The sequence below is a fragment of the Kryptolebias marmoratus genome, linkage group LG4, assembly GCF_001649575.2.
Source record: "Kryptolebias marmoratus isolate JLee-2015 linkage group LG4, ASM164957v2, whole genome shotgun sequence".
NCBI classification, from domain to species: domain Eukaryota; kingdom Metazoa; phylum Chordata; class Actinopteri; order Cyprinodontiformes; family Rivulidae; genus Kryptolebias; species Kryptolebias marmoratus.
Genome location: NC_051433.1, coordinates 16,182,142 through 16,197,190, shown reverse-complemented (window position 1 = coordinate 16,197,190; position 15,049 = coordinate 16,182,142). Strand labels below are relative to the sequence as shown.

The 15,049-nt window shown below is 39.0% G+C and overlaps 1 protein-coding gene across 1 annotated transcript; it reads right to left on the bottom strand.

Annotated features, from left to right (window-relative positions):
* Window positions 1-633: 633 nt before the first annotated feature.
* On the bottom strand, window positions 634-2,407 carry gpr25 (G protein-coupled receptor 25). Its single transcript, XM_025005888.2, has one exon. The coding sequence runs from the start codon at window positions 2,220-2,222 to the stop codon at window positions 1,131-1,133; it is 1,092 nt and encodes a 363-aa protein (XP_024861656.2). The 5' UTR covers window positions 2,223-2,407; the 3' UTR covers window positions 634-1,130.
* Window positions 2,408-15,049: the final 12,642 nt, after the last annotated feature.

Genomic DNA, 15,049 nt, shown 5'->3' with positions numbered 1-15,049 from the left:
CATAAAACCTGTAAACATGCTGCAATAAAAAAGACAAAGCAGTTAGGAAGTTCAACCTCAAGCAACGCAACTTTCTGCTGATTTCTTTATGGTCATTTTCAGTGTTACAGGAAACTACAATTTGAAAGATAAACCTAAAAATGTCTGAGTAATACCAGGCGATGTGTGGGTACTGTGGCTGCTGGGAGGGTTTTATGTATCACTGCTGAACTCGCTGAAACTCTGATGGAGAGTAACTGTTGTCTTTACAAAGAAATGTCTTGTTAGTGAAACAACTCTTACTAATATTGAAAATATTCTTTTTGTTTTTTGTTAAAATTCATTTTTAAAAAGCTTCTTTTAAAATTTAAATAGTGACATAAATCCATGTGATTGAAAAGCTCTGCCTCATCTACAAATAAAATCATTTCATAACCCAGTTAAATACTACTACTCCTACAAATAATAATAATAGTAATAATAATATGACAGCTTCTCAAGCTTAACACAGTTTATAGGTTTGGGTAAATTTGCCAACAAGTACAAGCGTCTCCATGTCTTTCAGTTTCAGCACTCAAAAAATGTTTTGGTTTAGCTTTTTATTTTTGACATTAAAATAATTTCAAACAATAATCAAACTTTTTTTTTCTGCCTAACATTTATGCAAACAAAATGTAACAAAAAAGTGTAACACAATGAAAGCTTTGAATACAATGCTGATTATCTGTAATGTTGCTAAAGTTAAAATTACATATAGTTTTTTCATACAATGCTGATTAATGCTGGGTTGAGAAGGAGGGGGAAAGTTTTGAAACTTTTCACAAACTTTCAACCGAAATTGTTTCAATTTTTCAGGACACAGATACTAACCTATACAACGTTTCTCGTAGGCAGAATAAACAGCACGTTTGATATTTTTAAGAAAATGAAACACAAAAGAAATGAAACACAAAACAGTATATTATTCAAGCAGAATAAACCAAATTCAAGCAATTTACATTTGGAAAAGGTTTTCTGCAATTTGTGAAGGGTTGTAAAAAAAAAATTGTCCAAACTTGTCAAACGGGTTTTTAGTGGAAGTTTAAAATATGAACTTTACCACCTGCAGATCTTACTAATCTGACCTCGTCCTCCTACAGAGACATCTGAAATTAAGATCGCCCACCATTTGTTTCAAAGCTCTCTGAAGTGGCTCCTTTGGTGTACGAAGTCGAGGAGTTGAAGCTCTGCAGCACTTTGGGCTTCCCAGTGCAGCTCTTGAACAGGACCTGTGCCCGTCGTCTGAAGTGATTGTCCAGGAAAAAGTAGATGGCAGGATTCACGCAGCTGTTGAAGAAGGCCAGGCAGCACGATATGGTGAGCCCATTGCTCAGCCAGATGAAAGTATTGCAAGTGAATTCGATTTTGGCGAGCTGCGACACTATCATGATCGATTTGAAGGTGTTGAAGGGGAGCCAGGAGACCACAAACGCCATGATGATGCAGAAGACCATCTTCAGCGAGTGCCTGCGACGGGCCTGGGCTCGAGGGTTCCCTGCTGCGACGCAGTGCCTGTTGAGGTGCAGGATGATGGTCCCGTAGCAGAGCACGATGATCAGCATGGGGAAGACAAATGTGAGCAGCGCCATGACCAGGTTCATAATGGGAAAAAATGTTGAGCTGTTATCCTGACATGTCTGCCCATCATTGAATGGCATTATTTCCCGGCACACCAGAGACGGGATGCCGAGCACGAGGGAGGTGACCCAGAGAACAGCACAGGTGATGCGGATGCACCAGCTGCTCCTGAGGTACCTGGAGTCCATCATCTTCACAATGGCCAGGTAGCGGTCAACGCTCATGCAGGTGAGGAAGAAGATGTTGGAGAAGCGGTTGACAGAAATGATGTAGCTGCTCAGCTTGCACAGCAAGTTATTGGCTTGCCCAAAGTCCCAGTAGTTGTTCTGGCTGGCGGTGATGGCCCACAGCGGCAGGGTGAGGACGAAGACAAGGTCAGCCACGGCCAGGTTGATGACAAAGGTGTCCACCAGGCGACCACTCCTCTTTCCTTTGCTCGCCACCACGGAGATTACAAAAAGGTTGCCCCAAAAGCCTGTGAAGAATATGAGGTAATACATCACGGGCAGATAAATGTTGGAGCCATGAAGGCTCAAGTCCGAACAGTTCAGATTTTCAATTGATTCGTATGATTCATTGTCAGTGGCGTTATCCAGATCGTAACCATAGTCATAGATAGGCTCCATTTCCAGGCTGAGAGATCAGCGAAAGACTGTGTTGTGCAGCTGCTGTTCTGTGCCACTGCAGTCAAGTCTAACCATCTCGACACACTGCCACTCGATATTACGGGTGTAAGCCACAAAGAGAAAAAAATGAGATCCTATTTCAGTTCTCTTCCTCTCATACTCTCAGAGCTGTCTTCTTTTGTTTGTCAGCAAAACTTCCTCTAAACAATTTTTTCTCATGACACTGAAAATTTCCAGATATAAAAGAAATAAATGTAATTTGAAGCTTTCTTTTAAACTGGCAAATTTATTCAGGGATTAACTTAGGCAGGTGGAGAAAAATCATTCGCCTCTCAAAGTTCCTCCTAATAAACTGTGAATTACTTAATTACTTAGCTTGCTGTGCATTGGCTTGTTCTGTGTTTTCGATCATTTTGAATGAAGTTTAAAAAATGCTTTTTGGTGATCCATTCTCAGTTTTTGACTTATTTGCAGTTATAGGGCGGTGCAGGTCACTGTGTTCGTCAGGGGATGTAACATGTCGCCTGTCGGCAGTGATCAACAGAGTCAATGAGACCAACAGTTTGGGCCTAAAATATCCTGCCCCGTGGACACATTCCACATTCTGCTGGTTTTATCTCAGTAATACAACCACTACTGCTGTAGATCAGTGGTCAGTTCTGCAGTAATCTCCTGGCTGCCGGTGCAAGCCCAGGTGGGCGCTGTAATCAAAGGATTATATATATATATATATATATATATATATATATATATATATATATATATATATATATATATATATATNTGCTAGCATCACTTCTATACTTTTTTATTTTTTAGAATTACTTTAAAGGTTTCCCACCATTTACCTTTGGTTTTGCAGAAATTTTACTTCAAATAAAATAAGAAATCTAATCTAGAAAGCCATGCACTTGTCTGTTTATTTTTACCTAGTTAAAATAAAAAAATACTCCTGTTTTGGGAGGATGTGGGTGGGGAGGCATCTGTTTCTCTGATTTAATTATCAGATAGGACTGTTTTCACGACACACAACCTTGACCCCTGGGAGAGAAAAAAAAAGGTGACAACTTTGTGCGCAAAAAAAGAATAAAATAAATATTAGGCAACATATAGCCTATCTTTTCTTTCACAGAAAATGTGATGCAAATTGTAACATTGGTGTGGTTATTGATTCAGGAAATGAATGTCTGCCCCACTAAAAGTTATGCACAGGAGCTGAATTTAAGTGTGTCTCGGAAGCCTTAGCTCCACGTATGAGTACACAATATTTTCAAAATCTAACTCTGAACATAGAAGAAGCATCTTTAGCCCAATTGTCATCTCTGCCACAGAAAGTGTTTTTCCTGCCTCACTGTGTCGTACGTGTGTGGGACCAGAAGGGGGCAGGTATGATTTACATGTTTTAACAGCCTGCTACTTAAAGTCTGCTCAACGCTTCTGTTTTTAAAACAAATGTTACTTTCCATCTCCTTGTCCTTCTTCCACTTCCTCCTCTTAATCCAGACTTTTTAAAACATTTCATAGAGTGGCAAATAATACCTGTTCGAGATAATTACATTTTATTGAGTAAATGGGTTAGCTGATGAAATACTAAATTAAAGTGAACAGCTGAAAGAAAAAGAAGAAGAAGTTTATTTTTTACCCTTTGGTTTAGCACCAACAGCATTAGGCAATCTCATTCATTTGACCATTCGACACTGAACAAAAGTAAAAAAAATGGTATAGTTCAGTTTAAAAATTGCAAATGAACAGTATTAAATAGTTTGTTTAATACTGACAGAAATGGTAACTTTGCAGCCTCCTAATGTGGCAGACCAGAAAGATTTCAGGTGTTTTTTTGTAGTAAAGTTTTGTTGAAATGCATCAAATTGTCTTCTATGCTTTCTATGCTGTAGTGTTTCTTTTTTCCTTTTTTTTTTGTCTAAGCGGTGAGTTTGCAGATAAACGGTGAAGAAAATGCAATGATTGTGTCATTTGAGGTTACTTAATGAGCTCTAAAGTGCAACTGAAGTAGTTCTTTTAAAAACGAAGCACAGAGCTGCACGCTGGTTGAACTGTTTCTCAGATAAGCTTAAATTTTATGCTCTTGCATTCAAGAACTGAAGTTTATTTCTAAAAAAAAAAAAAAGTAACACTTTACTAAAAGAAAAGTTTTATAAATGATTGATTAATACTTTATAAAGAGGTTATTAATGGGTTTGTAAACAGTTTGTCACTTACTTTTTTTTTTCCTACTTTTTTAACTAAATAACTTCATACACAAAACAACAAAAACAAACACACTGTATCCACAAACCCTCGTAGCACTCACATGCAGGTAACTTTCTGACAAATGTTTGATATTTCAAATCTAAATTATGAAGAATACAGGAAAACTGTGAGAACGAAGACAACAGATGAATGTTGGCAAATCTGTCAAACAACAAGTCCTTTTTATCTGATGTTTTGCTTATTAATGGTTAATTACGTGTTTAAGCTCAATTAGAAACTGCCTTATTACCTAATATTGAGTCACTTATAAGGGCACCCTCTTTGTGAAGTAAGGGAAGAACATAAAAATAGTTAAGAAATATGCAAAAACATTTAGGTAGAAATTTAGTTTCTTCTGTGTTTTTTTTTAAACAGATTAAAACAGCGACTATAGATCTGCTCAGAAATGGAGAGTAAATACCTTTTTGTTTTTTCCACTGTGTAAAAATCAGATATTGTAGGATTTTGAATACCTGCTTCTAACTCGAACTGCACATTATTTTGCCGTTTCATTTCGGTGAAAAGTCAAAAAAGTCACATTTTTGTTTTATTTCTGTTTGTTTAATTCTGAAACGGCAGCATCTGTTGAAGGTAATCAAAGGTAGATTTTTTTCTCACAGACCTTCATGACTGAAAGTTTATCATGTTGTTATAAGATCAAAATGTTTGATTTTGACTTTTCTGCTCTGCCTTTTGTGCTCCGGGGTAATGCATGCACATAGTAGCAACACAACACAGACTGAACAGAACACGACCCTCAGGACAAAAATGTTCAAAGCAATAATAAACCACTTTTTTATGTAAAGATATAAAGCTTTAATGCTCAGTTACGCATTAGAGTCCAGTTCTTTACACTTCACTTTGTACTGATGACCTTCCAATTAAAAACCATCTTTATCAAAATTTCCACTGGTGTTGATGTGGGTTGCGTGTTTTTTCTGTCCTCTCGGGTTCAGTTTAACTCATCAGCGACTGTTAGATGAAAGGTTACAGACCATAAAATGACAGAAACAGCGTAAACACTCATTGAGAGAGTAGGAAGCTGCCATAACTAACCCTCCTCCAAGCAGAGCAGAGGTAACCTTCGTGCTTCAGCTCACTGATTTGATTTTTCACATTTTTATCGATGAGAGAGCAGCTCACTGTTCTGCAGGGAATTTCTGTTAAGAAAGCACAGAGAATGAATGACCCCCCTCCACCCTAAAAGATCCTCACTCCACTTTCTAGCAATGTGCATTATTTAAAGCCTCCTTTACTTTGTAGTGTCAAGGTGATGTGTAGATATACTCATCACAGCAGAAAATCTTGTCAGTCCTCATTGTTTGGTTTGATGTTGTTCGCCCTCAGCTGTACCTTCTCCTTGGAGGAAAAAGAAAAAGGGAAAAAGTTTAATTATTTCTGCTGCATTCTTGCTGCTCTGTCAGTGGAACGCTGCATTCCTCTCCTCGAATAAGTGCTGTCTCACTCCAATTGAGCTGGGTAAATGTGAGAGCCAGTGAATGGAGAAGCCTCAATGGGAGAAAATAAACAATTGCACTGGTCCGTGGGTGCAGCGGGGGAGAGCGGATGAGAAGAAGGGAGAAAGGCCTGCCTAACGTGCTAAGATTCCCATGGATACTTTTTTTTTTTCTTTTACTGCTCAGGGGAGGATCCCGTAAAGGAGCTCGATGATTTCTTCTTTTTCTTCTTTTACATTGTTTTCCTTTTACTCGAGGAAAGAAAGCGGTGCACATATGCATCAGGGTGATTGTTGCAGATGGGTGGGATAGAGGGAGGGAGGTCACATGCACACACGTGCGCACTCGTATATGCACGCACGCACACAGATTTGCCCCTCGCTTGTCGAGTGCAAAGTTTAAGAAAAAAGGGAGGCCATTGTGTGGATGTGAAAGGTTCTTGTTTTAACAGAATCAGAAGTTCTCCAAACACAAAGGTCCGCAGAACAACCCTTCTGCATTCATGTGTCATCCTAAGTAGTTTAAATTGTCTTTCTTTGTGCAAATATAAACTGAACGACGCAGTAAATCAACCATCTCACACAATAAGAGCACACGATGACAGTTAATTTAAAAAGGAATAAAACTGAGTCAAATTAAAGCTTAAAGAAAAAAACACAAGAACGCACCACGTGATTCCTGTCTAACTTCTACACAATGAATACGAGCTGTCATGAAACAACAACTCCTAGGTGTTTGACCCTCATTTGTCATCATTATGCGGAGTGCATGACCCACACCAGCCACAACAAGAAGAGTCAGTAAGATGACAAAACATTGTCTGAATTAAAAACTCTGCACTGAACAAAACTCTGGCTATTAGGTGGACCATCAAAGTGACAATTATAGTTTTGCGGACAGGCCTTTACTAAGAGCATGGAGAGGTTGGCTAATGGTTGCCGAGACATTCAGTCATTCACTAATAAGCAATCAGTTGTTTACTAAACAGCATGACATTTTCGACACAGCTTTTATTGCGTGATCTGTGACAGAAATAGTTGCACATCAGTGGCTTTAGCGCCTAGAGACAGTTGATTCTGTTAAGATATATTTGTGTCAAGTGTGAGCGAGAACTTCCTGTAAATGAGGAGCTTTAGCTTTATTTAAAGACCTCACTGAGGGCAAGCAAAACCTGTAAAAACAGACATTTTTATTTCAACACTTGTAGCTTCTAATTTGGATCTTTGTAAAAAGTAATTTGAAGGTTTTTAATAATGCAACAAAAGCACTTCACTAAATCTGACAAATATGACACAGTTAAGGCTCAGTTGACTTTAACATTTTTGACATTTGGACTTTTAAAACAATGCTGAAAAGAGCAGTCTAAATTGATTTTGCTTTAAAAAAAATCCTTTCTCAGAATCTATACCGATGCCAACCAAGATGTGGCCTTGTGGTGGATTTCATTTGTCGCATGAGGGGGTGAGTTTCTCGAAACATATTTGAACTTTCCTGCATGGTTGCAGTATTTGTGTGAATGTATATACTCCACATCGTTTTGCATGAGTTGTTTTTCACATTTTTTTATTTGTTTATTATTGTCGTATTTTGCTAAAAGCAAAAAAATTGTACTAAATGTTAAGTAAAGGGAAAACAAAGTGTTTTAGCTTGTTTGCAACCGTTTGGTCGCGACTCATCTAGGTAACAGGTTTTCTTCAAATCAAACCACAAAATGAAACAAATTCAAAGAGGAAGTCAGAGAATCTGTGTGTAAAGGTTAAAATGACACATACAACGCAGTTATTTGTTTTGATTTTCAAAATCACATTATTCTGTTTCTTTATTTTGCCATTAAATAAAAAAATGTATTAACAAAGCTGATTTTTTTAATAAAAGTGTAAGTTTTAGACTTGATTTGACCCAGCCAGAAAGATTTCACTTATGACAAGTCTCATGCAATTTTTCTGTAGCTTCCCTCAGTAAGCTCACAGCTAAAGCTAAACTTCTGCTGAAAGACACAGAAGTCAACTTGACTCATTTAGGATTGCATCAGTTCAAACGAATAACAAAAGAATAACTGTTATAGTCTTTATTGCACTTTGAATATATTTAGAGTCTCACAAACAAAATCCGCTTTCTTTAGTTGTGCATAAATTATAAAAATTGCCTCAGCTTTGCCATTAACTTAACAGGTTCACTTACCAGGATACATGCACTTAAATTTATATATAAACATTGATAAATAACCTTCGAACAACAGGGGCAAATTAAAATTTTGTATTCTTATTAGCAGCTATGAAACAGAAGGCATCCTTACCAGATGCCCAAACCACCTCAATCACATCATTGTGATGTGGAGGAGCAGTGATTGTACTCTGAGTACTTCTGAATAGACAAACTCCTCACCCTAATCCTGATTGGGAGTCCAGCTACTCTGCAGAGGAAACTTATTTCAGCTTCTATTCACTGCCCCTAGCTCCATTATAGGTAAGGGTTGCAACATAGACTAACTGGTAAAACAGCAGCTTTTGACTGAGCTCTGTCTTCACACAGTCTCCCACTTTGTTCTACCCTCACTCTTGAACAAGACTCTGAGATACATGAACTCCCTCACTTGGGCCAGTAGCTCAGTCCTAACCCCGAGGTGGTAATCCACCATTTTCCAGCTGAGGACCGTGACCTCAGGGTTGGAGGTGCTGATTTTCATCCCAGCTGTTTCAAATTGGTCTGCATACTGCTCCCATGCCTCCTGGAGGTCCCCTCTTGATCTGGCCACAAAAAAGCAGCAATGAAATTCAAAACCTCTAGAAATAAAACGCCTGCAAATATTCTGCCTATGAACAGAGACAGTGACAAAGAACAAAACTGGGAAAGTCCAACATTTATTTAAAAACAAGTTTGACTTATTACTAGCAGTGGTTGTACAGGGAACAAATGGCCCTGAGTGGGCCCCAAAAGGCCATAATCTTGAAGTACCCCTCCACAGGACAGTATGAAGGACACAGTTGTAAGCCTTCTCTAAGTCAACAGAACACAAAAAATTTGCTGAGCAAACTCTCACAGCTTCAAACATCTCTGTAAGAGAAAAAAAAACTGACCCAGTCTTTTGCAACCAACATGAAAACTGCATTGCTTCTTCAGAGTCCCATATAGGATAGAACTATCTTCTTAAGCCCGATGGTTCTGTTCATCTCTGAGTTCCAGCTGATCAGAAACACCATCAGGTGGTGATCAGTTGACAGCTCAGCTGCTCTTTTTAACCGAGTGCCAAAGACACACAGTCATATATTTGTTCACACAGTTACAAAATGCCTCCCAGGGTACCCTGGTGCCTCAAGCACTCATGGACATCCCCATTCTCAAACATGTTTTTTTTTTTATTTTGGAAAAACTATGACTAGTGGAAAAAGTCCAACAATGCAATGCCACTCTGATTCAGGCTGAGCAGGATGTTCCTCCAAATCCTGCCCCTTCAGGTCACATTGTCATTGCCTACATGAGCGTCGAAGTCTCCTATTAGGACAATCAAGTCCCCAGATGGAACACCTTCCAACACTTCACCTTCCCAAGATGGCTGGGTACTTTGAACTACTGCTAGGCACATATAAACAAACAACAATGAGGACTTTTTCTTCTACCTGACAGCTTAAGGAACCACCTTCTTGTCCAGTAGGGAAAGCTCCAATGTTTGGTCAATGAGATAGGGGGCTGTAAGAAAGTCCATCCATGCTCTCTCACCATGAGTGTCACCACCAAATTTTAACATTTATTTTTTATGTAACAAATACACATTTGTCATCTGTCACAGTCACATATCATAATAAAATGCACCAATTCAGTGAAAAACAAAACAATTCAGTTTCATGTTAAAACAAAAATACTCCTACAGCAAGCTAAATACTAAGACGTTACAGTTATTGTTCACTGAAATACAATGAATTTCATTGTTACTATTGCTGTCCTTTTTATACCATGTTTGCAGCTTCTTGTGTTTCAAAACAATTTAGATTAAAGACGTCACAAAAGTATGAATAATGAATCAAGAGACTATTTGGAAGTAGTTGATAGTTTCACTAACAGACAGTGACAGTTTCACTCTTAACGGCAATGATTTTGTGATTATGGACATTTGCAGGCGCTCATGATGAGGCCAATTGGTTGACAGATATACTTGTCTTATTGGAGGGCTTTTATCACCCAGGGGAAAGTTTTTAGAGCAGATGGTTGCCTCAGTGGGTCGAGCTGAGTGTCAGCTAACAGTAAATGATTTTCTCAGCAAGGGGCCAACATGCTGTAGCTTGTTCTTGTAAAACGAAGGGCTGAATTGCACCTAACTGTAACAAAGGACGTGATAACGTCTTTGATAACTGGTCCTACGAGTGGTCCAGGATTGGCTGTTGTCATTGATCCTTTGCATCTATCTTGCAGGAGAGCATCTGCTGAGCTGATTAGGTTGGAGATGATCTGGTCCCAGGGTGGTGCCAGGAAGATGAAAGTCTCAGCTGTATCCACATTGATGGAGCTGATCTTCAATCTTTAATCTTCAATCTTCAGAAGTCACAGTCATCATGATGAATTAACTGGACTGTCTCAAAGTGTGAAGATGATGTGATTCAACTTGTGCTGCAGGGAGGCACTCTGCCTTTTACTGTTTTGCTTCACTGGGGCATGCCATGCAGATTTCTTCCTGTTTTGTTATTAGGTGTGAGGACCTGTTCACATTTGGAGTGTTTTGGGTCAGTAGGTCAGAGAACAGGCTCGCCAACACCTGGGGGACACAGAGTTCATCACTCAGAGAGTCATTAAAAAGCAGAAGGCTGTGAGGTGATCAGTGGGAACATGCATTTGCATGTAAGATGTCTGGAGGTAAGACCGTGTGCAAATGTGTGCTTTTAGCCAGGCAGAGGGCAGGCGCATGCACAGCATGTTGATTTTGGAGAAGAATTGTTTTTTGAAGAGAAAGAAAAAAGGCGGATTCAGAGGTGGAGTTGATGAATGTGTTGATGGTGGCATTTTGATAGGGGTAATTTTGTCCTGACAGGGCCCAGGCTTTCTCATGAATCATAATGTGTCAGGCAGGCGCTGGAGATGGAGGGTCGCTCATTGTGGCTCTGACACCCGTGTGAGGGGCTGAGGCTGCTGGGGGTCAAGTGTGACACCTCATTTGGACGATGTTGATTTAGTGTGGCCGCAGCGCAACAGACCTCCTCCCAAGGGGTATGGAGAGGCGTTTGAGTGAGGGGGTGGGGAGCCCCCAGTACTGGCTGGAGAATGAGGGGCTACTGCTCTTCATCTGCAAGCCGTTCGTGTGACAGCTTGCAAATCATGCACCGATGTCCGAACCCACCACCGTCCCTCAGCTGTAGCTTCCACTCAGTTTCCGAATAAGCATTTTTTCAAACCACAAAGGAGCCATGTGTAATTTCTTTGAGGCACAAAAATATCTGTTTGTAAGGAATTTGTGTTTTCTTTAAAGGAGCTGTGATTTGGTCAATTTTCCCCCCTCAGTGACCCCACCGACCCTGACAGGATGTTTCTGACCTTTCACCTTTGATCTTTCAGTTCTAAATTGTTTTCCATAACGTCAGGATATCTTCTGACAAGCTGCAGTTGTGCTCTCGGTTCAAGTGCAAACTGATGTTTGCTAATTTTAGAAACAAGACTTTTGTGGTCTTTTAGGTTATCCCCAACTGTGCATTTTTGTAATTTATGTAAATCTTCTTTTGGGTAACAACATCTCAAAAAACGTTATTTGTATGGTTCTTGCTCATTAATTGTGTCAGCTACATCTTATATTTTAAGTTCTGTTCTACCTTTTCTCAAAATACAAAATAGGATTTGATAAATCTGTCACAAGTGGTCACATTAGAAAACACCATTTTTCTGTTAAAAAGTCGTAAAGTATTAAGTAACAACTTTTAAATATTAGGTTTTGTCAAAAGCTAAGATTAAATATACGACTGTGATAACGAAAAGTGGAAAGTTTTGCTGATATTTATTCAAAGTTTAGATATGACTATAAATATACATTTTTTGTTGTTTTAAAAGGTGGTACAAAGCTGTGGAAATTATCCTGGATGGATTCACTGAATGACACTTTAAACCATCTACAACAAACAGAAACCTGGGAACACATTTTATAGTACTTCTGTGTAAATCTCTAACATGAGCTGAGATTCATTACATAGTTAGTTCAGAGTTGTTTTTTTTTTTTAAATAAGTACACTTATTTTAACTGACTGTACTGCTGATGATAAAAAGACTTTTGAAATAGTAACAATAATGGTGGAGCAATACAAAATTAAGTTATCAAATATGAAGAACTGAGAAGAAATCTGAACAGGGACCTTTAGTTGTACCGCCTCCATCTGGCCATGTTGTGAAAGTGCATTTCAAGTTATTTATGTTCATGTACAACATCTAAAATTGTTATTGCTTGAACACTAAAAGCTCTGAAAATCCTTGTCATAACAGTAGAGGTATAATTCAATAACGCTGATTTAAAGCGCATGATGGCCGAGCATCTCCAGGGTTGTCATTTAGCTTGACCAACCCATTCCTATTTCTGCATTTTCATCTGATTTTTGTTACACCATCATCATCAAACGCTGCTGGACTGTCAGTGCATCTCAGTAGCAGATAATGCACTGAGAAAAGGAGCATCTGTCCTAATGTTTCTAAGTGCATGGGTTTGATTACATGTGGCTCAAATCGCTTGTCATTGACCAGTTCCCTCCACGTTCTGCCCACAAAAGCTGTTCGTTTTTAATTTATTTTTTATTTTACTTTTAGCTAATCATGCATACCTAATTCCAAAATGATGGAAAGCACTGAACTGGATTAGAACATCACAAAAGGCATGAATAATGAATGACTTAATTTACTTATTGCGTATTAATAATTTGGTAAATCAAGATAATTATGTTCTTCAATCAGTTTGAATAGAGGTATTTGCATGCAGATTTACATAAGAAGGTATTCAGTTTGAAAACAGTGTTCTCAATAAACGTGAGTTTTTCTCCTTTCATAGCTTGCACACACACACCCGCACACACAAACACACACACACGAATGTGTAGAGGGCCATCTGTCTTCTCTGATGCTGCAGATCTCAGAAAACAATGAAGGCTTAGTGACATTTCACAGATTTGCTTCCAAAGGTTTCACACAACCCCAGCAGATATCTGTGACTTTTTTTTTTTTTTTACCTCCGCTGTATGTGATGATTAAAATTTCATAAGATGCAGAAAATTATATCTGTCACCCATTTAATGATAAATCCCTTTTTGCCGATAATGAATGATTTATGAATGCTGGTGTAGCTGATGTCACAGTCCACTTTTGTTGCCTTTTGTGATTTTACTCATTAGTCTGAATAATAACTGTCACTAATTCAAGCTGTTCTCGAATGGCTTTTTGAATAGAAGAAGAGGGAGAGAGGCAGCAATAGAGAGGAGAGAGGCCTGAGAGATTAACTCCAGTGAGCTCACTCTGAGAGGCCCAGGAACGGCTGAATATTGTTCTAGTGGTGGGGAGATGGGGGCGGGGGGAGTTGTGGGGGGGGATAGGGAAGGGAAAAAAAAAAATCCCTTTGCAACCAGAGAAATGAACTTGATGCTCTCAAGGGGGCGGGGGGAGGATCACCATTCCTTGCTCCTGACAATCAAAATTAGATTGGCCAGCACTGTGTCAACACTTGCCTCAGTTAAGGCATGACGGGAGAGGGAGGGAGGATACCCCCCGTGGGTGTTTGAGAGTTTGCCATGTGAACTATGGAGACCCCACGGTGCTTTTCACTGACTGCTCAAGTCCCTCAAAGAACTGCACAAGTCCTTTTTATTGGCCAGCACTGTAACCGATGGCATCTCTTCCCTTATAACCAAGCTGCTCATCATTGACTCCTTTTATGCATTTAATGTTAAACGTTATAAAACCTAACATTTTCACTTTACTGGGAATTTACATCTGCAACACTTAGCTCCATATTTACTATCATTTTTTTCTAATATGAAGTTTTTCCATATTACTGTGTGTATATACTTGTTTTTTGTTACCTTTTTAGGACCTTTTCTGATGTAACATAAATGTATATAAATATAAATGTAACTGTGATTGTGATAATCACTTACCCTGTCTGGAAGAATCATAGACATGCTGTATATTGATAAACCAAGTCTGTTGTTTATGGGGAATGAAGCTAAGAGATCCTCTTCTAATGGAGCTGCTGTTTTTGGAACCAGAGTCTGTGCAGAAGGAATGTCTGTGTTTAAGTCTCACCTACTATCCCACAATCATGGTGTCACATCAGCTTTCTTTTATTTGTGAAATAGCTAATTACAGTTAAGCGTACTAGAAAAAGACACCAGCAAGGCAAGAACTATGTGAATCTGCAAGAGTCAATACCTGAAAAAAATGATCTGAGATGTGTTTTTAAAATTTTACCACCAACAATGTCTCATGTGTTTATGTGGAGGGGGCAGGATTTAAAACGTGTACTGGAACCAGCCTACAGGTTGGTCCCGTTCCCGCTTCGACTTCCAGTTTCATATCAGCGGTTTATCGTTTTATACAGTCTTTGAGATTGAAAGTCATTCTGCTCAGCCTTAATATGGTGAAACATTGTTTTTTTTGTGATAGGCTTGAAGCTAACGTGTGAACTGAGGTAGAGGTAGACACAAACTGGTATGATTAAGGTTAAATAGCTAGTCTGGTCAAATAGTTATCAGTAGTGAATACCTTCTCAGCCATGACATCAGTCATAGAGCACAAACTTATTTCAGTCCCTTCATGTTACAACCGCCATTGTTCAATCTTTTTTCCACTTACTGCTGTTTTAACTGATTTTCTGTGTCGCTCTTGTTTGCTTGTTTGTTGCTTTTCCTTTGTTTTTTTTAACCTGCTGTAAAGCACTTTGTATTACACATTTATGTATGAAAGGTGTTTTATAAAAACAAAAATTGATTTGATACGAAGTCTGATCCTCTCCCTGGGCTGCCACCTTATCGTGGTGGAGGGGTTTGAGTGTCCCAATGATCCTAGGAGCTATGCTGTCAGGGGCTTCATGCCCCTAGTACGGTCACCCAAGGCAGACAGGTCCTAGGTGAGGGGCCAGACGAAGTGCAGCCCAAAGACCCCTTATGA

Coding starts and splice junctions, on each gene's coding strand:
- gpr25 (XM_025005888.2), bottom strand. CDS start 2,222: ATGGAGCCTATCTATGACTATGGTTACGATCTGGATAACGCCACTGAC.